Source organism: Leuciscus leuciscus (genome assembly GCF_965113295.1).
Source record: "Leuciscus leuciscus genome assembly, chromosome: 10".
NCBI lineage: Eukaryota > Metazoa > Chordata > Actinopteri > Cypriniformes > Leuciscidae > Leuciscus > Leuciscus leuciscus.
This window is the reverse complement of record NC_138734.1, coordinates 12,986,829-13,014,544: the sequence shown is the minus strand read 5'-3', so window position 1 is coordinate 13,014,544 and position 27,716 is coordinate 12,986,829. Positions and strand designations below refer to the sequence as shown.

General features: G+C 37.9%; 1 protein-coding gene across 2 annotated transcripts; it reads left to right on the top strand.

The window, feature by feature from the left end:
• Positions 1-15,516: 15,516 nt before the first annotated feature.
• Positions 15,517-24,095, top strand: onecut1 (one cut homeobox 1). 2 transcript variants are annotated; one of them, XM_082181600.1, is made up of 2 exons: positions 15,517-16,838; positions 20,512-24,095. In XM_082181600.1, the coding sequence occupies exons 1-2, from the start codon at positions 15,770-15,772 to the stop codon at positions 20,796-20,798; spliced, it is 1,356 nt and encodes a 451-aa protein (XP_082037726.1). In that variant the 5' UTR covers positions 15,517-15,769; the 3' UTR covers positions 20,799-24,095. The 2 variants fall into 2 exon arrangements, with proteins under 2 accessions (XP_082037726.1, XP_082037725.1); XM_082181599.1 differs by having other exon boundaries at positions 15,517-16,853.
• The last annotated feature ends 3,621 nt before the right edge of the window (positions 24,096-27,716 follow it).

Below are 27,716 nucleotides of genomic sequence, written 5' to 3'. Positions count from 1 at the left end.
CCTGCACCACTCTATTGGCCATTAATATTACAGATGTCCTGTGGTAAAAAAATACATTACTCCATCTACCCTTGTAAAACGAATCCAGTCCGAATAGGGCTTAAGATGAATGTGTATTTAAAAAAAAAAGTAAATAAGAGCCTATTTGTTGCCGGCAATGATATTAAATATGTGACCCTGGACCACAAAACCAATCATAAGGGTACATTTTTTGAAATTGAGATTTATACATCATCTGAAAGCTGAATAAATAAGCTTAGGATATGACAATATTTGGCCGAGATACAACTATTTGAAATTCTGGAATCTGATGGTGCAAAAAAATCTCAAATATTGAGAAAATCGCCTTTAAAGTTGTCTATTTATATTTGCGCTTTTGCTGCATCCACTCACAAAAATATTTTTCCATATATTTACGGTAGGAAATGTACAAAATATCTTCATGGAACTTTACTTAATATCCTAATGATTTTTGGCATAAAACAAAAATTGCGAATTTTGACCCACACAATGTATTGTTGGCTATTGCCACAAATATACCTGTGCGAATTATGACTGGTTTTGTGATCCAGGGTCACATATAAGAAATAAAGCATTTGTTGTTTTGGGTAATGTGGAAAAAAAGGCTGATGTATTACAAATACATATTGTGATTTAGGACAAAAATGAGGTAATGCTGACTCTCAGGTTAGTGTTGTGTTTAAACATGACCATATGCAACTAAAACCTTTTCCTCTAATGCACATAGCAGGTCATCCCAAGACTTGATTTTAGAAGTGAATACTTAAATGAATTGCTCTAGAACTTTCAGATATTAGCATTTCTGGAGATGCGGTTCTTGAGTGCTGTTAGATGTGTAATTGTGTAATCGGAAGGAAGCGCTCCATGGCAGGAAGACAGAGCACCGCAGGGACAGCAGGAAATAGATGGGCCACTTCCATCCGCTCAGCATTTCAGTGTGTGTTTTGCCTTTTTATTGGCCATGGCATCATGATAGATAATCACAGGGGGAGTTACATGGACTTTTTGTGAGAGATTTATTTGTTGTTTCTTGTGTAGTTGCATCAGGGCCACGATAAATGATGCTGCACTAACAAACAAACAAATGGCTTGGTAAAGAAAAGCCACAGGTTTGTCGTTTTGTTGATGAATACAGTTTCTCTGCAGATGGATATCTTTTCTCATTCTTTCTCAACTTCATTTACAAACAATATTGTTAAAGCATAATGCCAAACCCAACCCAACCCAAACACATACCAAACTTTCCCCAAATCAATCTAAAAATATCCCATCTCAAATACATATCAAACCTTCTCCAAACCCACCTAAAATTGCATCTATATTCCAAAATGTGTATTCTGAAGGGTTGTGGGTAGTTCAAACTCAAATATAAAACAATTAAAACAATTCCAAAAACAAAAATCAGATAGGGTAGGGCATTTCGGACAGGCTAGCAATAACAAGCTAGCTTTGAAAGCATTAGATCCCACCCTCCCTTCAGAGTGCTCTCCAAAGCCACGCCTCCTTCAAAACACAGGAACGTGTTGAGTCGGCAAAGCCTCAAGTCAACACCATTGCTTTAATATTTTCTCCTTAAAACTGCAGAGAACAAAAAATGCAATCTGAAATCGCTGGTGTTTCTGACGTTATGAACTACCTTGTAACCAATCACATCAACGTGTGATCGTCAACGTGTGGCGGCGGGGCTAATTTGCATATTCATAGAACTGTGTATACTAAATGAGGCGAGGGCGTAGAGTTACATTCAAGCAATTTAAATGCATGAAGACATTTTTTTTTTTTTTTTGTAAAAGAAGTTTAAATATGTCTTTTTGGTGATCAAAGATGAGTTTTAAGGGATAAAATTATTGACTACAGGGGGACATTACAGCACATAACATTGCAATAATAAGCAATCTAAACAGCATGGATTTGTACCACCTGACTGCTGCAGATTCTTTACGTTGATAGTGTTCCCAGAGAAAAACATAAATCTGAGTCTGAGGACATGAACAGCTCTGGGTACAATGTCACAGGTTGCCATCTTGTAATTAGGTTTACAACATGGCATGAACGGAGCATAAGCTCATTGTTTATGTTCAGGAGGAACTGTCAAAGGTTGCTGCTATTTGTTTGCGGCGCTCTATGACTGTTGTCTACAACTCTGCATAGCCTCATGTCTGCACGAGCAGGCAGGTAGGACATCCTATCATTGCTTTAGGACCGAATGCAATGATTGGACGATTTTTTGGTCCTGAGACTTCTACAGAAGATATATGTCTTTTTTTATATATATATCTAGACCACTTCTATTATTGATTGCTATCAGAATGTGAAGAGACTTTTAACCAGAAAAACAAAAAGCCTACCCTACCTTAAAAAGGGCACTTTAAAGGTAGGGTAGGCTTTTTTTTTTTTTTTTTTTTGAAACACTTTTTATTATTCTGGTAATAAATTATAAATTCACCATTATCCTTTTTGAATATTACCTTTCATGCAGTGTGTAATATGTTGTTTGTGAATGTAAAAGATCTGCAAAGTTTAAAGATGAAAGTGCAGGACAAATAAAGTTAATGGGCCCTATCTTGCACCCAGCGAATTGACTTTGTACACCAAAGCATGTATCATTCCTATTTGTGCACCGCCCACAAAGTTACTTGCATTTCGCGCTTGATACTTGCGTTTCAGATCGTTAAAATAGGGCCCATTGACTCCTAAAAGAAGAATTGATCAAAATAATTGATTCTGAACTGCCGAAACAAGTCAACAGCAATTCCAGGCTTACATCCTATTACAAACCTACGTAGGTTATATTTGCATAATGCCAGCCTATGGTCTTCATTGGCTGCCTATGAAAAATGTTGACTTCGAACTGCCTTCAAATACTGTATATGTAACTGAGGCCTGGAAGAGTTCGGTTCATGTAGTCGACATGTCAAGAAGACACTGTCTGCATGCACTTCCAAAGAATGAGGACTCGCACTGGAATTGATATGGTAAAACCGACGCCATCGTTACTGTTCGTATCACTGTGCTGAGTGCTTGAAATGCTGAGGAAGCCTCCGGAGGTGAAATTCAGATATGGTAATAGGTATTTAGTTTCTGACATGTGCTGTAAGCAGTAGACCAATCACAACAGACTAGGCCATCTGACCAATCAGGGCAGAGTAGGCTCTTGGAAAGGAGGGGTTTAGAGAGACTAGATCCTTGATCAAGCAATTTCAGACACTGTAAGAAAAGAGGTGATGCTGCAATGTATATTATGAAAAAATGAAAGTGTTTTTTGATCTTGGATGCTTTTAAACCTATGAGACCTCCAAAACAAAATTAGAACCCTTTAATATAAAATTATATGGGAACTTCAACCTCAGACCTATCCCAAACTCATCTCAAACATGTCTCAAAACTATCCAAAAACCAAAGCTATCCAAAATGATCCCAAATTCTCTCAAACTCACTCATCACAATCCGCTTACCAAAAATAGGTTGAATTCAGTTAGACTGAAAATATATACCATTCATTCCAATGAAATATTTCTAAGTACATCTTTGCTTTAACCAGAGCAATGCCCATCTTCAAAATAACAGCCCAAACACACTCACACATATACAGCCAATATGCTGTTTCACTTGCCAGGCAAGTCAGCTCCTGAGAAACTAGGCTTATTTCTAAAAATAATTAAATTACCTGAACTGAAATGTTGCAGTCCAGCAATATCGAAGGTGGGCTTAAATCAGAATCCTGCAACATACACAACAACTCAGATCTGCAACAGTCTCTATAATTCAATCACATTTTTAAGTAAACAAAAATGTTGTTGCTTATTGGATTATGTCAGTCTTTGACATTATAATTATAGGATAATAAATGATTTTTATGCTTTATGCTGTTGTTTGTTTGTTTATATAATGTAAAGGTTCTGAGATTTTTCTTCATTGGAAGGTTTCACAGACCTGCTTCTGTTACAGTGCTGATCCAGACGTGATGTTCCACCTCGATATTTCAGTGGACTCTAGACTGAATGCCTGAAGGCCGGTATGCGTGTATTGATCGGCTTTATCATCCCTTCTGGGAAAAATAACATCTCTGTGGCACAAAGACACACAAGCTGTGCATGTGTGCCTCAGTTTCAGAGAGCGACATACATCTTTCTGTCTCACAGGAATACAGAACCTGCAGTATGCATTTAACTCTCTACATGCTACTCTATCATTTATTAGAAAATTAGATGTAACATTTCTTATGTCATGGTATAAATTTAGATCTCAGAACACATTATTGTTAAACATATGCAGCGGCTAAAATGAACAAAGAGCAACAATATGAACAGTCCTAAAGAAACAGTTCACCCCAAAATGTCTTTATTTACTTATTTTACGTGGAAAGGCACCATATTGTGAAGAACATTCATGCAACTATTCATCTTCGAGCCTTGTTTGAGGAACAGACTAAAATTTCAATCAGTAAATATCCAGTTGAAAACAGGATCAATCCTGTATTTTACCCGTAAATGTCTTCAGCATTCGGCAACAACTATTTTATTATTATTATTATTTTAAGTTGTAAAGTCAGTTTTAGCGTATGGTTTCGGCCGGCAGGTAAGGCTATGTATTGATCATGCTATGAGTAAGAGAGAAGAGGGTGCCAAAAAAAAATCCATTTGTACAATGGAAATGCAGCTTACCCTAATTTAGGGCCATAGGGGCAAAACTTGGGTCAATTTGCGTTACCTTACATAAACCTTCTGGACCAATCGATCTGCTTTAGCAACGTGCATATCAGTCTGCATCAGTACACCAACTAGTTAGGAGCAAGAAAGTTCAGCAACCAGGTTGTGCTTTATCGTAAAATTATCGTAAAAACAAGTTTCCTAGTTACATGATACAACAGCAATTCCAGGCTTACATCCTATTACAAACCTACGTAGGTTATATTTGCATAATGCCAGCCTATGGTCTTCATTGGCTGCCTATGAAAAATGTTGACTTCGACTTCGAAGAAATTGGACATGAACGCCCTCTCAAGTCATATTTACAGCTGGAAAACTTGGAGGTAATTTTGATACCCAAGTTACAGAGTTGAGCGTGCCATAAACTTTAAATGTGGCTGAGGAGAAAACGATTGCTTCCGACTGGTATTCTTTATTCGTTTTTTCAACAACAGCTATCGCCTAGTCTTGTTGTGAAAGTAATGCATATTTACATATATGAATAACCATTTGAAGCATGGTTATTTTTTTTAAAGAATTTACCAAAATTCCAGAATCGTCAGCATTTAGCGTGGTAAATGTTTATATGTTTGTCAATGAATGGGACGCTACATTTTATTCAAAATTAAATATCTTCAATACATTTTGACTTTAATAAGTTTTTAATAAGTTTTTAATAAGTTTACAGAGCCACGTACTTAAAGTTCTGCCCTATCTCACGGCAATTTGTACGAATTCTACGAGGTGGCTAATTCGTACGAATTCATACGACCTCACTCGTACGAATTAGTAAGATTTTTGCTAAATCGTACATATTTTACGAATTGCCCAATTCGTATGAATTTATACGAATGACCTACTCCTGACCCCGCCCCTAAACCTACCCATCACGTGGGTTTAGACAAATGTACAAATTCGTACGAATTAGCCACCTTTTTATCACTCGTACGAATTCGTACGAATTGGTCGTGAGATAGCGTTGTAAAGTTCAATAAGCCTGTACTATTTAAATAATAAAGTTTTTTATACGTTTTACTTTGAAAAACATGATGCATATTATGGTTACATGAAAAGCGAATCTGTAAGCATTAGCTGAGCTGAATGTGTCAGAATAAACACGAAACACACGTGATTGCTGTGACACCCTATGGTCTCATGGTCTCAAGTCCGCAAGACTGAAAGTGCATATGAAGTGTGCCATTTGGGACAGGGCCTTGGGGAAACTGCAGTGCCTGACACAGGCGGCTAGTCTTGTCTTGCCTTCGCATTACTTTGATGGCGCACATGACCGTGACCCAGCAGTGGCACCGATCAAAGTTGGACAAACTTTCTAACCAGAATGCATTGCGTTTGTCAGGCACCGAATGGTCTGCGTGGTGCCGCAATAAGTCGAACTCATCCTTACTCTCTGGTGACCTCTTAGGTTATTAAAGTGTCCAGTGGATACGCACTTCAGAATCTCACCAGTAGGTGGTTATCCGGGCACAGGGAAAGTAGCCTAGTATCTACTTGAATGGGGAAATCCTGAAATCTTACTGCTTGCCACACACATTTAAATTGCACATTTCAAAACAGCAACACAATCTGACCAATGAATGTGGTTTACTGGAGCTTCTAACAGCAGTTGCGGTGATGCGATGACTTTACCATGACTTGGCTCTTCTTTTATTTAGATAGAGGAATTTATTTTGCATTGCATTTTTACGAGTGAACTGTCTTAGTAAGTCTTTGGTTTTGGATAATTTTTCTAACCCCATGTACTCAGCTTGCACACAAGCTTTTATTTTTCTTGCACTTATTAGTTGCTCTACAAGGTGGCAACACTGGCACAATACTGATTTCAGTTGTAAACTTCATCCTCATCAATGCTACTCTCAAGTGAATTATGATGACATTGGTGACTTTTTGGTCACACAAGAACCAGGTGTTGTTTGATGTGATCGATATTTAACATGCAATATTTTATTTGAGGTTACACCTTAGTTTAGGGTCCAATTCTCACTATTAACTAACTATCAACTACAACCTTTGCCTCCATAAACTCCTAATTACTGCTTATTAAAAGTTAGTTAGGTAGTTGTTAAGAATTGGGTAGGACTAAGGGATGTAGAATATGGTCTTGCAGAATAAGGCATTAATATGTGCTTTGTAAGTACTAATTAACAGCCAATATAATAAGCAACTAGTTAATAGTGAGAAATGGACCCTAAACTAAAGTGTTACATATAATCATATAATACACAAATGTATTATAAAAAATTTAAAAAATATGATAATATTTTAAAAACTTTTTGGAGCCTGTGGTTAGAGCTACAAGAATAATCTTCAAAGACAGCAAGATTTAAAAAAATATATATATTTTATTATTTTTGCATTTAGAAGTAGTTTTTAGGAATGTGTGCATTTTGATATAACTTCCCGTTTCAATCCTACACATTTCTTTATTGTTTTTTTTTTGTTTGTTTTTTTTGACTGGGGTAAAAACTATGGAGTCTTTCTCAGACTTGGCAGCTCACAAAAGCAGTTGCCCCCATGAGAGTGGGAAACTTTTACTTCTTGCAGTATTCAGTGTGTTTACCTTCCACTAGTTGTTTTAGTAATGTTTTAACCACCACACAGATTAGTTGAACAATGGAGAACAATGAGTGCTGTGATAACAGCATTTAACAGGGTTTGCTCAGAGACACCTGTGGGCAGAACAGAACACTCACATAAATTTGAAGATGTGTGCTGCCGATGACAGATCCATCAGCGTCTCGTTTTCTCGGCAGTAAAGTTTCTGCATGCAGGCAAGCGCCCGAGTGATAATTTATCTCCAGGGCTTTGTAGGTAATTGTTTGGAAAGCTGATTTTCTAAACACTCTCGGCACACAGGAATGCTCTGTGGTTTCCAAGTGCTCAGCTCTGCTGTGAGAGGTAATGAAAAAAAAAAAATGCCCTTGTTCACTTTTTCAAAAATAATGAATTCTTCCTCTTGCCCTTTTATGGTTCATATTGTGTCTTTTAATCACAGACTTTGGAATCGACAAATCTGAGCACAGATTGAGACATTGATGAGATTTCTAAAGGTGACTGAATAAAAAAAAAAAAAAAGCAAAAGTCTTCATCTTAAATCTCACTGGGGATTTATTTATTTATTTATTTATTTATTTTTATTTTTTTGTCCAGTGGACTGCTGTCCCTCACTGTTTGATTTGTTTTCTAGCTATGTCAGATTATTTTTTGCTGTATTAACTGCTATAATTAATGTAGAAAATAACGTTTGTCCATGTGTGCATGAGAAATGTGTGTGCTTATTAATACCTCTGGTACATTACGAATAGCTCACAGCAGTGGCTGAGATAGTGTCTTCGCTAATGAAGGTTATACTAAATAGAGATCTATACTCTGTGTGTCAATATGTCTATAAATGGCAGTCAGGTGGCTTTGAAACCTCTTTAATCTCTTTCCAACAGAGACTGTGAGCTTCTCAGCACCATATTCACTCTCCTGAGGCCATGCTTTTCCAAATAACCCTCCCAATGTTGCCGAAAAATATTGTCCACGCTATAGTGACCCTCAGTTGGCTTCATCTGCAGATCAATAAGTTAGTATCTATCTATCTATCTATCCATCCATCCATCCATCTATCAGTTAATTGAATTATGAATACATTTTAGGCATGTATGTAAATGGTCTTGAACAGGGCCAGTGTCTGTAAGGCTCGACGGATCTGCTAAATTAAGTCTCTGTACAGCTCAGGCACCAAGCTGCCTCCTGTTAATTAAATATTAATGATGAAAGATTATCATGGTCAAATCCTGATTTATCAACAAGTTCTGGTCTGCTCTGAAACCGCACTGTGGTTCAGAAACAGCACTGGTATCAGCTCCGTGACAAAATCTAAATAATTCAGATATTCCTCAGTGTGTGTGTGCTATAAATTTACCCTAAAGCCAAATTTATATGCAACTATAGCAGTTCTCCATCCTAACATGCAGTATGATTGGGAAAGTGTGTATGTGTTAGTGGTTAAGGTAAGATACAGTATATTAATTTAAATGATTTCGGTAAAACAATCATGTTTTTCAAGATGATCATTCAGCAGAAGAGGACTTGAGTTCAATGGAGTGACCATTGCTTGCCATTTGAACCCTGAGTTAGTGACCCTTGACCCATCATCCTCAAACCCATCTCAATGCCAGATGGCCTGCAATTTCAAGATGAAGCTCAAATGCATGTAACAGTTCAATGTTAGGTTTGTCTCTTTCTGTGGTTGTTATTCTGAGTGTACTGTCACTGAATCAGTCCTCAAATGTCATGCAGTTACATGCACCAAAAAATAAATACGTAAAAAAGTCAAAGTACTGCCAATAATTTATTACAGATCTATACATGTATGAGGCATATTATATGGATCAAGGCCAGAGACACTGAAAGAATCAGATCGCTGCAATTATTTATTTTTTTATTTTTTTCTGTTTAGCTTAAAGAATTTTAGATTGTAGTTATATTTATATGTTAAAATGCATCACATGCATGCATTACAATCACATTTTTGCTGTTAATAAAGAAACTGGATAAGCAGATAGACATGACACACACAGTATTGATTATATGGGACAGATGACTGCTTCAGGAATATAGAGGCTATATATAATTCTAATCAAATTTTGAAATAGACATCAAAAATAATCAGTCATGTTTTATGTTTTATACTGATAAAATTATCTGTTGAGTGGTTCAAATTAATTGTTTGTTTAATGGCTTTCTTACCGAAATAAGGAGATTTAACAGAAAATACAAGGAATTGAATTATGATATTATAGGAATAGAGGATAATGTATATTTCTAAACAAGGTTAAGTTTATTGTTTTGTGTTCTTGTGCACTGTTTCACAATAATCTATTTGCATATTCTTATTAGATCTTTGCTATAAGGCTCTTATTAAAAAATATGTTTTATTTTATATATATGTAGTGTATATGATTTAATAGTGTTTTCAAATATTTTAGACATTCTGTTTTGTTCAAATTCTAAAGAAAAGTGTTTTCAAATATTTTAGACATTTTGTTTTTTGTTCAAATTCTTAAGATCAGCATTTCTTTCAAATAATGCGCGCAGATTTTTTGTTTATAGTATACATCTAATATATAAAATGTTTATTTAAAAAGGAAAAAAAAAATCACTGTTATGTTTAGAGAAATGGGCTTTAAGAGGGCTATGAATGAGAAAGAGAGAGAGAGAGAGCGAGTGAGAGGCGAGTGCGCAGATCACAGATCGAACATTTCGATTGTTACTGAAATAATTTGCATACTGATTCCCTTTCAGCCCGCGCCGGATCCATAACTGCTCGCGCGGCTATTCAAATGCACGCGCATCTTTAAATGCACGGATAAGACAGAATCAGTAGCCAAGAGACAAGCAAACAACACCGACCGAAACGGAGTTTTTTGCCCGTGGATGCTGTGATTCGATCATGGAAATGGTGGAAAAGCGATTATCCTGCTGGACGAGACGCGCCGGATGGATGCAGAAAGCGCCCTAACTACGGAGCGCACTGAACATATTATGCACTTAAACAAATGACTGCTTTCCTTGACAAACATGTGGATAATACACAAAACGTACAGGTACACGTCTGTGCATGGTTTGGCAATGATAATATATTTGGCGATGGGACTGGTGTCAAAATATAAAGAGCGCGTCGTGTCGGTAAGCATGGAAAGGTGTGTGTGTGGAGAGAGTGTGAGAGAGAGACAGAGAGAGAGAGAGAGAAAGGAAAGAATCGCTGGATGATGAGTGTGTATATGTTGTTTTACTGGATGCAGTGACATGTGGCGTCCTGCGGAGTTTCCTGAACTTGAAAACAAGGTTAAAGTCAGGGGTCACTTTTATTCACTGTCAAATTGCTCCAGTGCTGTAAATCATACGCCATGTCATGATTCCCATAAACCCGATTCAAAATAATCACAGTATAATCATGTCAGCATCCATTCAGCACTGCATTCATGCATTGAATTGTGTTACTTTGAAATAGGGTGTGTCTGCACTGTGGCACACACATATATCTGAGCTTTAATACGGGCCACTTTAAGAGGTTTATGTTTCACTGCCTCATCATAATTAGATCAAACAGCATGATGGTGCCCTCAAAATATCTGGCGCACTGAAGGTCACCTGTTATACTCATTAATTGTGATAATTAATTATCAAGTGAAGGCTCGTGTGTTTATGTGGCTATCTGATTGGATTCAGGGCTGCCTTGCCCTCCCATTTTACACTACACACTCTAACCGTGGTATTGCTGACCTTACTGTAAGTTTCAAAAAGTAGAAAGTATACTAGAAACTATTAAGAGAAAAGGGATGGGGAATGTAAAGATATAGGTGTAAGTATTAAGAAATGTTGAGACAGATTGTTTGCTTCACACCATGTTACAAATCTTCATTCCAGGTTATGCTTGCTAAATCAAATATGCTGATTTAACAGGCATTGCCACATATTGTCGAACAAAATATATTACGAGTTTGCAATGCGAATTAGATCTTTTTACCTATAGGCTCGTGTGTGTTACTATTATCGCACTCGCTCTCTAAAACATAGGCCTACTTACGCGTATTTAATCAGAATTGTATTATTTCAAATAAAGATTAGACTCTCCATAGTCCAACAAATAAGAAAAGTTTATGCATATTAAGAATTTTAGAATAGTTTTGGAATTTTAAACACGTTATTACCAAACGTAGCCTATTTTGTTTAACTTCAAGACATTTTTTTTTCTCAAAGTGAACCCGAAAGATAGGCCTACAGATGCGCACAGATAATACAAACTTGTTGCTTCAGCTGGGAAGTTGATTTAAATGTAATTCTTATATAATCATGAACTATAACTTCTCTCTGGTGGTTGATAGGAATTATTGATTCATTTTAGAAATGCTCAGACAAATGCACAGGGCCGTGTTGGCTTTTTTTAATGAATCGGTTAAGGATTTGAACAGGATTACAGATGTCACCTTTGCAATACTTTAATCTAAAATAGCCCATATTTAATCCTTAAGACAGTGCCATGAAAAAAAAAGTAATTCTCTCGGATTTGGCTTTTTAAAAATAAACTGACTTTCATTGCGGTTTTACATAGGTTATTTATAATAAAGCTTTTATTTAAGATTAGCTATAGGCTATATCGCGTTATATAAAACGTGTGCCAAAATGAGTTATAGCCTAAGCAACATATCTACTTCCTGTTGTACAGGACGAAGCAATTGTAAATGGGATAAACATTTTTTTTTTTTTTTATCGATTTATTGATCCGCACGTGTTGAAATGAAAGAAAAAAAAAATCTTAAATTAAAATCGGCATTCTGAATTTGTTACTGCTTTGGTGAACACACTAATTTCTAATGATCTCCAACTGATCTTCTAAATCAATCAATTAACACTTTCAGTTACTTATTCCATCCTGAGTGTTGTTGTAATTGTATCTTTTCACTCTACTTTCAATTGAAAGAAACTGATCCGCTAATGTAATCCACAATCGATTGTTGCATATTTCAATCATCCCCTGTCCAGAACGCATGAGATCGTGAGTCTAAAAGATAACAATAATCTGTATTTCTTAGACAATCTCAGAGGCCCTTTTTTTTCTCTGAGATTTGCTTATGAGATCCTTAAAATACATCAATTCGTTTACCATTTAATTATACTTTTATTGTTGGTAATGTAACGTAAGACAATGTTATGGTATCTGTAATAACTACCCTGTCATAAACTATAAAGATCCAGTTTGAGAACTCTGGAATTGTAATATTATTAATAGGCTAATAATAGTAGCTAATAAACATTTCACAATAAAATAATATTTAGCGATTTTTTAAACAGTTGCATTTCAAAAGCAACGAATGTCTGCATAATTGACAATTAGATAAGACGATTTAGGATATCAGGGAATGAGAGTGCGTGATTTATATTATTCACAGTTTACAGTATTGGATAATTTAAAACCTTACACCTGATCCCTGAAGGTTTTTTTTTATTTATTTTTTTTTATACACATTTAAATTGCCAGTTTATTACTGAAATGCCGTTGAAAAACCAACTGTAATTTCGGTTTATTTATAAATAACCATCAACCTGTCGTGTTAATATTTGACTCTGTATTGATCTGTGCTTCTGTTTGTTTCATATAGTGCCATTAGTGCTCAGGTTTGGCTTTAATTCACATTTAAAGTAAAGGAGCTCTATAATGTTCCAACATATAAAACACAGTACAGCGATTTGAGGGAAAGTTCAGGGGCAAAAGTCTTTAAATAATTGAATATGCTTTGTGGGTGAATGCACCTATCCCATCTTTTTTTAATAATCAATATTTGTTTCATTGGCACTGCCTTTCAGCCTCTTTTTATTGGTTTTGATTTGCTGTGAAAATAAAACTTATGAAATCTTTTTAGAATTTTAAATAGTGAATTTTATTTTTAGACTTTGAAGACTCCGGTGCAAAGCCTCGGCTTATAATTGTATATTTATTAAATATGATCAGTTTCACATATAGTTTATAAAACAATAATAAGAAAATATAATTTGATATTACAATTTTTGTGACATTGATTTCAAGACGCATTTACGCATTAGGCCTACTCTTATTTATCCAAACGGATCTTTCCATCACTGCTGTATACAGTTAAAAGATTTACAAACTCTGCTTTCAGAGGCAAGGAGAGACGCCTAGGTAGGCCTCAACAGAAAGAAGAAAAAAAAAAAAACTCCATCACCCCCTCACAGACACACACACACCGCTGCGCACGTCACGGAGACACGAGTGCGAATGAAAAATATCGACCACTATGAGAATGTGCGCAGATGTGGCTGGCTGCTAAATTTCGTGCTTGAATACGATCTTTTTCATCAAATTAATGGTCGATGGTGATAATGCAAAGTCTGTGACCTGCACTGTATGGCTTTCTATTTTTGTTTATGTGAAAATAAATGATATCGTGAGCCAGAGAGTTTGTTACCACTGTAAATTCCTAATAAGCGGGAAAATGAAAAAAAAAAAAATTGCATGCATTTACTTTTATTTGTTGTTATATTTCAGCTGACGATGTTGTTTCATTTCTGAAGTCTTTAATTGTAATTGCCTTCAGTCGTAAAGAATAATAATAAACGGATTATTATTTATTATTTTTTACTATTATTATTGTAACTCTTATGTTAACCACTTGTCAAATCCTCATAAAATGATCCGAGTTGACTTCTAATCTGTCTTAATTTTCATTGTTATTATTTTTATTTATTTTTTCTGTTCTTCTTAACTCGTTAATCCGGATGGCATTGTTCTTGACCCTGACAGATGTATGTGTTTTGTCACTATAAGCAGGTCCCTAAGAAAGCAGGAAAAGTCTGAAAAAGTTAATCTCTCTCCCTCCCCCGCAGCTGCTAGCTTCAGGAGTCTTGAAGCGTCACCTTTGACATGTCCCCTATGCGCACGAGCTGGGGGCCCCAGGTCTGACCACTGCAAGCTGTCACCCCACCCGGGCTTGGACGCTTTCGCCGGGCTCCAACTGTCCAGTTATCCCATTCTCTCGCTTGACTGGTTATGAAACTGACTTTTTGGAGTCGATTTTAACTGTAAACAATGTGAAGTCGTGCAAAGTGATATCTCTGTAATGTGCGGGGGGTGTTTGGGGGGCTTGTAACTGTCTTGGTAATTTATGTTCTTCCAACTTTCAAAAACTTCTACAAGTTCATCATGTCAGATTTATGGTATTGGATTTGAGATTTTACACAATCTACATGAATTGTATTTTTATATTGCTAGATTTTTATGATAAATTAGTTGACTGTATTTTGTAAAAAAAATAAAAATTGTATTGCGATCGCGCGTTTTTCAACACGTGAGTTTAACCATTATGTATAATGCAAGAAATACACATATGTTTGTAACACTGATTTGGTATAGAAATGCGTTTTGCCTATTCAGTGAAGTTCACCAATGAAACGTAATGTGCTGTGTCATTATACTGCCAGGCCACGGAAGCGGGACACACTCCTGATGGCTTGGTTCGTTACTCTTAATAGCACAACAATAGAAACATCTGTCCAGCCTTTCTCTGCCTATTACCAATCCGTCTGTCCTTGATCCCAAAAACACTCCAACTCTGCATGGTACAGGATGACTAATTCAGCAATCTGTATATTTGCACAATTTTCTGCAATTAAAATATATATATATATATATATATATATATATATATATATATATATATATATATATATATATATATATTTATATATTGTGTGCGTCAGTGTCGAAACTTTCTTATTTCAGCTAAATGTCATGACGATTTATAGACTAGATATACAATGTTGATAATATCTGCAGTCATATGTGCATGTTTCTCTGAAGTTTGGAGCAGGAACTAATGAATATGCATATTAATGTAAGCAGAGGCCCCCAGGTGAACCCGGAAGTGTGTTTTCTGCGCCCATTGCATTAAGGAGGTTCTGCCAAACAAATTACCTTTATTCATGCATTATTCACGCGTAGCCTTTACTGTGACTTCGTATGTTGTGTCTGATTTTTCATATAGCTAAAGCATAATTGTCACAACACTTCATTCCATCCCACTGACTTTAAAAATATATATTATTAAGATTAGATATAACAGTGTGAGGTTGATCATGCTGTACATCCAGCAGGAGGCTTTCCTATTTAATAGCAATGGGGTGCATCTTCCTTAATAAGTGACGTCAAAGGAGCCGGGATCAGCGCGCATGCGCGGGGAAGCGAAGCGGCAGCCGCAGCACGGAGCAGTGCGCGAAACAACAGCAGACATGGCAAGAGATGGCGAGGGACGCGAGCACACCGACACCATGCACTGCTGAAGGGACGGGGGCCTTAACATTACAAAAAAATTACAAAACTTTATAAAACATAGAAAAAGCGAAGAAAAAAATCAGAAAAGAAAGCAAAGAAAAAAAAAATATTCAAGATAAGAACAGAACTTTTCCAATGAGAGCACTTCTGTGGACACTGCTCCGCTATATCAGATAGATGATTTGTCCACACGCTTGCACGTATAATGAACGCCCAGCTGTCGATGGAGAACATTGGCGATCTGCACGGAGTGAGCCATGAACCGGCGGATCTCATGACCGGAGACAGCGCTCATCACAGGAGCCATCGGAGCAGCCTGTCAGCCCATGCGCGCTCCATGGGCATGGCATCAATCCTGGACAGCGGCGACTATCATCACCACCGGCCCCCGGAGCACCCCGGGCTCGCCACGCACCTGCACCCGGCCATGAGCATGGCGTGCGAGGCTCCCCCCGGGATGAGCATGAGCAGCACCTACACCACCCTCACCCCGCTGCAGCCCTTACCGCCCATCTCCACCGTCTCCGACAAATTCCCGCACCACCATCATCATCACCACCACCACCACCATCATCACCCGCACCAACGGATCCCGGGGAACGTCAGCGGGAGCTTCACCTTGATGAGGGACGATAGGGGTCTAGCCCCGATGAACAACCTTTACTCTCCCTATCACAAGGATGTGGCCAGCATGGGACAGAGCCTGTCGCCTCTTTCGGGATCCGGACTGAGCGGCATTCACAACTCCCAGCAGGGGCTGCCGCCCTACGCGCACCCCGGGGCCACCATGCCCGCCGAGAAGATGCTCACACCTAACGGATTCGAGGCACACCACCCCGCGATGTTGGCTCGACATGGGGAGCAGCACATGAGCGCGTCTTCGGCGAGCATGGTGCCGATCAACGGCATCCACCATCACCCGCACGCCCATCTCAACGCCCAGGGCCACGGGCAGGTGCTGGGCTCCACTCGGGAGCATAACCACTCCTCCGCGCCCGGATCGCAGCTGAACAACGGCAGCAATTCGGGCCAGATGGAAGAGGTCAATACCAAAGAAGTGGCCCAAAGAATCACCACGGAACTGAAAAGATACAGCATTCCGCAAGCCATCTTTGCCCAGAGGGTGTTGTGCCGCTCGCAAGGGACGCTTTCGGACCTGCTCCGGAACCCTAAGCCCTGGAGCAAGCTCAAGTCTGGTCGGGAAACCTTCCGCAGAATGTGGAAATGGTTGCAGGAGCCTGAGTTCCAGAGAATGTCAGCGCTCAGGCTCGCAGGTGAGAGAACAATAGGTAATACACACTTATTCTCCTCTCCTCAGTTTATCACTATCATTTCATTTCATTTCATTCAAATGCATTCCATGGCTGGCCAGCATTCATCGTTTTTGCGAGTTTTCCTACAAAGCTAACATTTTAGGTTTTGCGATTGTGCTTGTTTTGCCACTGATACCTTTAAACTTGAGGTTGTGTTCTCGATGTAAAAAATTGACCGCCTTGGTAAAGTGATCCCGTGCAATGGGTTTGTTTTGGTTTTCTTATTTGTTTTGATGTGCAATGTGACATCCTCAGACTGAGTTGCGTGCAGATAATGCACGGGTCAACAGAAATAGTTTGCTTAGAAATGCGCGTCTGGAAGCCTCGGTGGCCTCAGTCCCATTGTCTCTATGTGAAAATGGATGCAATGTCCCTGTGTCAGTTTGTCTTTGCGACACGTTAATAAACACTGATCTACATATTTTTTTATAACATTAGGCTACTGCACGTTGTGGTGGAAACAACATTGGATCGTGAATAGGCTACATTTAGTTTTTGAACTGGTATGCGTAAACATGTACTGTTTGTGTGCGCGCACTACTTAAACGGGCTCTGAATGCGTGTCGCAGTGTGTGTGTTTGGGTTTGCAAAAAACAAACAAAACAAAAAAACATGTTTTTCTTCTTCTGTCTTCTGGTTAGATCTCTTTATCTATTGTCCAGCTCCAGTGACGTGTGCTCTGTGTAGGTTTTCTTAATTAACTGATTGGGGCTCCATTAATTTGCCTCACGAGAATTAGAATCAATTGGCTGGCGGGTTTGGGGGCCACTGATCCGTTCAAAGCCAGCAGTGAGAAAAAGAGAGAGAGGGCATCTAAAATACGAGTGTCCCTCTTTTTTTGCACCGCTCTATCATAACTGTCAGCTATTAGAGTAATTCACTTGTGCATGAGAAAAAGCTACTTTGAAAAAAAAAAACTTTCATGGCAAAAACATTATATATATATATAAATTGAAGCTCTCTCTTTGTGTGTCATTATCTTAGTATTGCGCGTACACACCATCAGTCTTTATTTTACATTCTAAGTTGCGCTCGATTTCCTTTCTCTATATCGAAGTTTCGCTTTTATTATAAATATCAATGCCAGGGTATTATGAAAACTGAGGTTGGCCTGATGTTTGCTTGGTTTTGTTTCATTCAGATTCGGCCTTGCTCTGACTTTTGCCCCACGTTCGTAGTAAAAGAACACATATGAATTTACATTATATCATTTTATTTACACACGATTCTGTAAAGGACAGGATTATAGGGAATATGCTTACATTCACGTAATGTATTTTCATATGCTGTGTATTTTTGTTTTCGTTTGGTCGATATAAGCTTCAAAATCCAAAAATCGTTTGGGTCTTTTGCATAATTTTTACTATTATTATTATCAAATAAAAATAAAAATAATAATTAAGTACTGAACGTTCTAAGGCATGTCAGTTAGATGTAGTTTATTTTGGTTTTGCGAGATTATTTTCATATTCCGTTAAATGATATTGAAATTAGTAAAGGTTCCAGACACAGTGATGTATATTATTGATCGAGTACACATGGTTGAGGGTATGTGATCGGCCTACTGAGAGGTAAATATAGAATTGGTATATTGATTATTCAAATTCAGTTCCCTTCTCCTTTTCCTTAGTAATTTAAGACAGTAGACCACTCAGCAGTCTTTCACATCACTGCTTTTACACCTTTTTCACACGCGGGATTTTTATGCTGTGAATTTGTCGTTCACGCTCTTACATTCAACTGTATTTTGCCTCAGCTCTTTATATTTATATTTTAGCATATGGTTGTTAATTATGAGGAATTACCATTATATTATTTTTAAAAGGTCATTCTGGTCTAATTTTATTAGTAAAACAATTCACTGTTCTCATTATAACAAACCTTAAATAATTTGCCCAATTTTGTTTAAAAGATAATTTATGACAATAAATTTGATTTTAACTAACTTTTTATAACTCTAATTTTTAAAAGATGTTTTACTGGTAATCGTTTTGCTATCGAAATTATTTGGGAATAAATGAAGAAAATCAAAAACTGAAGAAATGTCAGGCACTTTGCAAACTACTCCATGAAGGAAATTATTGTAATAAAAAGTTGGCCACATAGTTAATATTAAAATGTATCAAATAATGTATTACAGATTGTGCAAATTTACATTTAAACATTTAAAAAACAACAGCTATCTAAAAAGCCATGAGCCATTTTTAGTCTATTTAAAATGAATAAACTGAATCCAAATGTGCATGCGGCTGCGCTAAAAAAAATTAAGACAGTAATTCAAAAACTATACTAATAATTCATAAGTGTTATTAAAATGCGTAACAGACCAGTAGTTGATATATATAGCCCATATCTGAACTTCTGCTCTATTATATATTATAATATTACAACAGGCTATATATTAAGATATGATATAATTATGACATAATATCGACTTATTAGGCCTAAATTTAATATTAGCCCTTAAGTTTTGTTTTGTTTTGTTGCATGGAGCCACTGTGAAATGAGTGACCGTGGGCGCGCCCTCGCCCTCGTGTGCGCGCTTATCTGGCGCCTGTCTAATGATTTGCAGACAAACAGTACCTATATGTGATGATCAAATGTGCTGAAGGATAAAGAGGTTCGCAGTTATTTCCCTGGGAATCTGCTTGGGTCTCGTCACAGTGGCCTTGTGCATGGACACAGTTTTGATTTATGACACATGATAGCGAACTCATTTGCTTTTTGTTAATATTTACCCAAACTGCTTTCCTTGCGCATAGTTTCGTTCTTTCTGTCTTTTTACACGGCCAGAATTCACATTAAAGTGTTATTCAATTTGTACCTCTTTGCATTGTTACGACACAATAGATATAAACTCTTAGGATTACTGATATCGTTTTTATTAAATATTTAATAATTGATTTAAATATTATGAATGTTTACATAATATTCAAAAGATGTACTGTTAACGTATTTGAATATTAAATATTCAAATGAGAGTAGGCTTATTTCTTGTCTAAACTTTTGCATGCAAATAAGAAAATGTGCTTTAGAATGAACCATATAGAACTGAGATGCAAATTTGTGTTTTACATATTAATGAGTTGAGATGGTTTATGTGTTTAAGAAAACAGACTGCCTTTATGTGTGACTGTTCAAGTAAACGCCTGTGCTTTAAGCGGTTTTGCACCGTCTTTTAGCGCCCCCTTGTGGTTTTTTTTTTTTTTTTTTGTAAACTAAACCGTAGCCTAATGCCGCCCACTGGGAATTTACGCGCACAAAGACAGAAAACATCAGTAAGCTTCTTCATTCAAAATGACTGCTTTGTGTGTGGTTTAATAAGCGTTTTTTTGTATTATTGTCAGGCAGTAAGTGATCATACTATAGTAGGCCTACTGATCGTAGCCTATGGCTAGATTTAAGCACCACGGACAGTTCCAGAGACTATGGTGTAAATGAAATTACCATACAAAACCCTCCAAAAGCAGTAGTTTTTCTGTTTTGTTTTGTTTAGTCTTTTCCATGTTTTTTTCCATGTTTAGAAAAACTCATCCTGTCATGACAAATAAGTCTGCTTCAGAATGTCCGTAGTTTCTTTTACATGTTAGGTAATCGTGTCTGACTTTTGCATGTCAACCTTTTGTTCTTTCAGCGTGCAAGAGAAAGGAGCAGGACCACGGTAAAGGCGAGCGGGGGAGCCTCTCCAAGAAGCCCCGACTGGTCTTCACTGATGTCCAGCGTCGGACTTTACATGCAATATTTAAAGAGAACAAGCGCCCGTCCAAAGAGTTACAAATCACCATCTCTCAGCAGCTGGGCCTGGAGCTCGCCACCGTCAGCAACTTCTTCATGAACGCGCGTCGACGGAGCCTTGATAAGTGGCTGGACGACGGCAGCTCGGCCAACTCCTCCTCCTCCAGCACTTGTACCAAAGCATGATGGAGTAATGGCTACATTATGAAAAAAAAATGAAAAAAAAAACTTCGGTGGAAAAGCTTTAAACAAAGAAAACTTAACAAGAGACAATTTTAGACAGCGTTTGCCCTTAAAACTTGTACAGTACCGATATTTATAATATCCAAAGAAAAACACCAAAGACTGCTTTGACCCCCATTTAGGACTTTGTTCGTTTATGTCTGACATTCTGCAACAAAAAAAAACAAAACAAAAAAAATGAAGTTACACTCCAATCACGGGTCGCTCCCCATCTCAACACACCCCCCTAACTTCCATCTCAAAGTCTTTCTTTTATTTTAATGTGATTGGTTGCTTTCAAGGACTTTTTCTCATCAATGATTGGTCATCATCTCAAAATGTGGAGTGATTGTTATTCACTCTGTCAGATTTCCGTGACATCATTGAGGGGCTTGACCCGCAGGTGTAATGCCTGACATCACAGGCTCACCTCTGTGTTTTTAGGCATCCCAGATCTAGCCAGGGATGCCAGATGTAATCAGGTGGTGTAGAATCTTGACAAAGGTTGCCTGAATGTCACCCTCAGGATAGTGCTTTCTTCCTAATTGTTGGAAAAGTTACATAGGAACCTAAAAATACATGTGAATTTGCCATCTTATCAATCACAGATGGTAGAACCAAAGAAACATGTGTATTTTTTTGATTATTATTATTATTTAAATCAGACAAAACTATGTTGATTCCTCTTATCAAGATACTCTTATCCGTTCCATTCAGGTGACTCCATACATGTAATATGGACTGCAGTTCCTGTAGCCATTTAACATATAATTAAGTCTCTTATTTGTCCTAATGAACAAACTAGTAGTAGTCAAGCATGTCTCTGTGAGGACAAATCCGTGCCCCAATCCCATTCCTGCCTCAGTCCTTCCTTGTGATTATTTCAGGGAGATTTTTGCTAGCTTTAACCTGCCTTTTTTTTTACCTGTTTTTTAAATGTTTCAATGCCAGTTGCTGAAAACCAAAGATAAAGTTACACTAACTAGCACCTATCACCATGTCATACCCACATCCATCAGTCAAACACAGCTTATAAGGAGATATTCTTTTTATGAGTTTCACAGACTCATTTAATGAGGCTGAAGGTGAAATAACTCAACATGGGCTTTTTGTCATTTATCATATTTAGCTTTGTCTGGAGCAAATGCATGCGCATGTTAATTGTCATTAGAGGAAGCAGGAGGAAATTCAGGTTGTTTTGTGTTACATTCCATTTCAAACTTTTCACAGACTCAAAGCGTATATTCCGTTGCATTCAACCAACTTTCTCATCCTTAGAATGTTACACTCTAAAAAATGCGGGGTTGTTTTAACCCAATTTTGGGTAAAATATGGACAAACCCAGCCCAACGTTTGGGTTTGTACATATTTGTCCCAAAATTGGGTTAAAACAACCCAATTATTAAGTACAGAAAAACGTCTGAATGGCTGGTGGCTGTCAGCATGCTTTCACAAACCCATAAGCCGTCATATTAGATTCATCGGTTTCATTTCCCATTAAGCTCAATTAGATGCTGTTTTTATTTCTTGATAGAAGGCTATTTCATTGTCTAATGCATCATTCTCACGGCATCGACCATCAACACCACCGCACCACAACACCCGGGCCAGAACCCAATATCCCAGTAAGAGAGAGAGGGAGCGCATTCTATGCATTTCACAACTAGGAAGAAAGCATTATTGAGACTGAAGCAGGGTGATGCGTTCGCTTCATATAATAGACTCACTCAAACTCACAAGATATCTGGCCTTGTTGTCTCTTGTGGTGTGTTTTAGCTTTAAAATATATTTGGTATTTACGACTACTACAACATCGAAGCATATATAAAAGAGCGCTGCTTCCTCATGTAGAAAAGCAGAAAAAATTAGAAAAAAAACAATGTTAAGACCTGCTGATATTTATGGTGTGAACCAAAGATGCTACCTCAGTCCGTTTCCATTCGTGATTTCTATCAAAGTAATGATACCAAAGAATACCAAAGATTTGTTCTCTTTGCACGGCCTAAATGAATGATAAGGTGGATGAATAGATGGTGTGTTTCCCCTCCCCTGTCTCCTCCTCTCCTTTGCTCTAATGCTCTCTATCACTCATCCGTGCTCATAACAGCTCCCTCGGCAGACATGTTTTAAACTCACAGGACGAGTGCCTTGCTTGAACCAAAGTGTTAAACCGCCGTTGACCTCTCGACACCCACCTTTTAACTCTCGGAATACCTCAGCCTGTGGAAGGGCCACTGACGAAGAAAAAATGGAATATTTCTTCTCTCTCACCGTGGTGCTTTTGCCAGCGCAACCATGCAATGAAAACATACCAAAGGAATTTCTCTTGCTTTCTCCAACTCTCGCTGACAAACCAAAGCTCCTGCCACCTCCCCCTTTAAACGCCCAGCCAAACCTTGACCCCCCACCCCACCCCACCCCACCCCACCCCCCACCAGTGGGTGTGTCCACCGATTAGGCCGTGCACGTCTTTACCAATATCTGAATACCTCATAGTAATAAATTTTCACAGTTCTGTTGTATAGAGAGTTTATGTGATTAAGGCAGAACTAACTAGTTTGGTAATCATTGATGTTACTTCGGGAAAAAGCTTTATGAGTATTTATTTTGACAGGTTTGGCGAAAGTGCTCAGTTTTGGTCACCAAAGGCGAGTTTCCGTGATATAGCAGACTGAAACTCGCAGAAAGTAAAAAGAAGCTTATTTTTTTTAAAAGCCTTGTGTTATTCCGATACTCTAAGGATGTTTGACTATTCTTTTTTACAGGGTAAAACCAACTGCTGTGATTCTGTGTCTATTCGTTCACTTTCTTCTACTACGGTGTTGTGATTTCCATTAATTTAATTGCATTTTTTATTTTTATTTTTTTTATCGCTTAAGCTCTGTTTTAATTTATGTATTTGTAGAAAATATAGATTTGTACATAGTAGGCTTTTTTGGAAAAAAACAAAACAAAACAAAAAAACAAAAACAAAAAAATGGACATTCATTTTATTTTACAGCCTTATGTCTGAAGTGTAGATATATTGATGAATTTCCATTCCTCTGTGTTTGTATGTTAGATGGCACTTTGGCCCTTGTACTAATACACTGCCAGACAGAGAGCCGCGGAGGACTGACCTCGTCGTGGTATAAAAAAAGCAGTGTATGATGTTTTCAGTTGATTTTTTTGATTTTTTATTTAAATGTCCAGAATGATTTTGTCCTTTGTACTTCAAATCATTGTGTTATGGGTATTGCTGCACATCCAAAGATTTTCTAACCAAACCAAAAAGTGGGAGGGGGGATGTGGGGGGTGGGTGGGACGAAAGAAAGTAGTGTAATTTTTGCATAAGCACTGGCGTCTGTGAGGTTATTTGCTGTCTGCACGGGTATGAACCAGTAGAGGGCATATAGTGGGACAATGTAGACAAGCTTAGTTCAACTTATTGGGGGCATATACTGCTAAACAGTACAATCTGTGGCTTTTGGGACGGAGGGCTACAAGTCCTGCCCGCTTTGCTGTGTCGGACACTGAGAGGGTGGAGCGTGGGTGGGGCAGCGGGTCTGCCGGGGACGGGGTCACGTCGCTGGGTTGATTTTTAATTGACGTGGCACTGCTGCCTAGATCCATCTGATATGTCAATTCTGGTTCGAAAGTGTGTACTGACAATGAGCAAAGTCTAATAAATCTGCAAAGAAAACAGGAATTGGTGTGTGCATGTATGGGGAGGGCGAAAGTGTGTGTCTAATGTTGTATGTTGAAGGTGACGTAATTTCTGCTCCACTAGTGGCACCAAACAGATCTGCCGAATTGTTTTCAAACACTCTTCCCGTCTTCCATTGTTTGGATTAACGCCTAAGGAATTCTGGGAGAGAACGGTCCGCATTCAACTTAGCGGCAGTTGGCTGATTGTTGTGATACCCCCAAAAATTGGTTATTGGCGAAATATAGCTATTATGCAATTATGCCATTAATAGTACTATTATGTTGGCAAAATATTTGTTTTGTCAGAATACATGACTACTTTTATATAGACAAATGTGCCTGCATATTGGTAAACTAACCAGCCCAACTGGGACCCCCAGAATCAGACAGATTGTCCCACCTCAAAAATCACAGTATTGGTTGAGCCAGTATTGTTATTTCAGCAGTTTCCATTTCTGTTTGAGTCTGCTAGTGGTTCAGACATGATTTTGTACACGTGTGTCTGCTTAGGATTGAAGACACCACTTGGAAACATCATGAAAAGAATGATGCAGAACGATGTCCTTTATATTAGCAGGACTGAAGAGAACGCCTGTGATAGCAGTGCTTTTCGTCTCACTATGCTGTACAATCAGAATTGTTTTATTTGTTGTATTGGGTTTGCTGGCCATTGGTTTCCTATGTCGCATAAGGGATATCGGATAGATGATCCAGCTGCAGCGTTTAAGATTTTTTTTAAAACAGCAAAGAGTGGCATAAATCAAGCCCAACTGTGAGTCAAGATCCTCTCTGCCCACAACACAGTCAAAGACTCAGAAGTGTTTGCCCACAGCGTCACAGAATACTCACCCCTTCTCTTTCCAAACCCTACGCTCCGTCCCGACCCACTCCTCTAATGTAGTGTCTAGCTTAGATAGCTCGATGTATGTGAATGTTGGGATTGCTCTAATCATTAATTCCTATCCCAGTTGGTTGTCGTGGAAAAGGAGTTCCTATTTGATAGAAGGCTTGGCTCTGTGTGCCGTATAATACTGAGCGCCTAAGACAATCAGCTGGAAAACAAAATCATGTTTTTCATTTTTTTTATATTTATTTTTTGTAGGTCCAAGAGGGACTACTTCCAGCGATGATTATTATAAAGAAGGAGGAAGGTTTTGATAAACTGAAAAATAAACTTGCTGACATTTTCTTTCGCAAAAAGTAGCGCTTGTTTCCATTTCGAACAGTGCATCTTGTATCAAGCTGGTTCTGTTTTTTACACTTTTCTTTTTCTTCTCTTTCTCTGCCTGTTTTCTCTGTATGTTGTGTTTGTTTCAGTGGAGGAATGCAGTAGGTATTACTCTCAGGTAGTAATGCGTCATGCTTTTAATTTTCATTTCCGATCTTTCAAATTGATTTTTTTTTTCTTCTTCTTCTTTACTGTTAGCTACTGTTCTCTATATGCCGTGCAATATCATCTTCTGTGTTTGCTAAGCAAGAAAAAAAAATCAGAAAAAAAGATGCAAGTAATGATGTCACCATGCTTTTTTCAGTGTTAAAATGTTTCAGCATTTCTGTAGTCACAAAAATGTAGAAAAATAAAAAGGTTGGGTTTTCCAGCACATCACAACCAGACTTCTTGACTATCTTGTCTTTCATTCAACATATCTATGATATTCAACACAATGTGGTTACATATGTGGCTACTCTATATCCTTAAAGTCAACAAGAAATCCAGATTGAATCATTAGTGCACAAAAAAAGAATAATAATAATAATGATAATTTGCATTAATTTTGGCTCCAATTTGGTGTACATAACTGCCTACATAATGTTTCACTATCCAAACTGTATCTGAAGGATACATTCCAGAACTTCAGAATAAGTTCTGCCCTACTTTTTTCTAGTACAATATCTTTTTTTTTTTGTTACATGCCATCAAAACAACCTCAGACAGAATATTGAATATGTTGCTGTTTGCTAGTTTTAAACAGGATGTTCTACGGTATCAAGAAGCACAAAGCTCAGGTTCCTTGCAAACTTTTGGCCATTATGTACAATAACCCCAAAAGGTTTTGTTGCAACAAAGGTCATGTTTTGCACACTTTTTTTTATTAGGCCTACTATTTTTATATAGTATATACAAAATAAATTATGTGAAACTATGCATTATACAGCGACACATTTCAAGCTATAATATGCTACACTGTGCTACTGTCAAAGAGTCAGCCACACCATCACAACACCAATCATCACCAGATCGCCACGATCCGCCCACTCGTTCCCAATCACCCGAATACTGATTTACTGCACCTCCACTCCCTCATCAACACACCCTATATCTACCGTCATCACCATCCCTGCATCTCAATAACTATCCATTCTAAACAGTGTGTGAGATTAAAATAAGTGTGTACCAAAGCATAGTATGTTGAAAAGGGTATGCTAGAAGTGTCCGGATGGTCTAATATTTCCGGTGGATTTTCGAGGTGTGGATCCGTGCACACTCTAAAGGCTAATGTTGCCCACAATCCATTGCTCTTTGGAGGAGGAACTACAAACACGAGTGAAAAAGTGTTAAACTACAAAGCAGATATCCGTGACTGACGATGAGAGGTTTAGAACCTGATAGAAAAATATTTATTTAATGTTATCCGTGTTATATTTCATCTGCAATAACAATGTGGACTTTTATAAAGAACCGTTTGGCCATTAACTTTTAAATGCGTCGTTATGCATTAATATGAGGAGAGTTCTCTGCATGAAAGACCCGCATACTTTTAGGGCGTAGTAAAAGTAGGCGAACTGAGACGTTGCACCTCACATCATTATCTGGTCTCGTCATTAACTCTAAGACGCACAGACTACCTACCTGCAAAACTTTCCAGTCATACTCACCTGAGAAAGCTACTTCCCGTCTGCTGTCTTCCGTCATCCTCCGTCCAGATCCAGCTTGTCAACCTTCGACTATCTTCCACCATCTGCAAAGAGACAAACCTTCATTAACATTCAGCTAAGTCACCATCTGATATTTCCTGCTGTCATAGACTCGCCGTTGCCTGGTTCCCGCTATCGTTCCACCCTCTGCTGAAATAAACATCTATTAATCCACTTACCTGTCTGTTCCCTTCTGTTGTGTGACAGCTACAGTGAATGCTACATTGTTTGATTCAACATTCTATTTCTTCAGGTTATTTGTTGCCCATGCCATGAGGA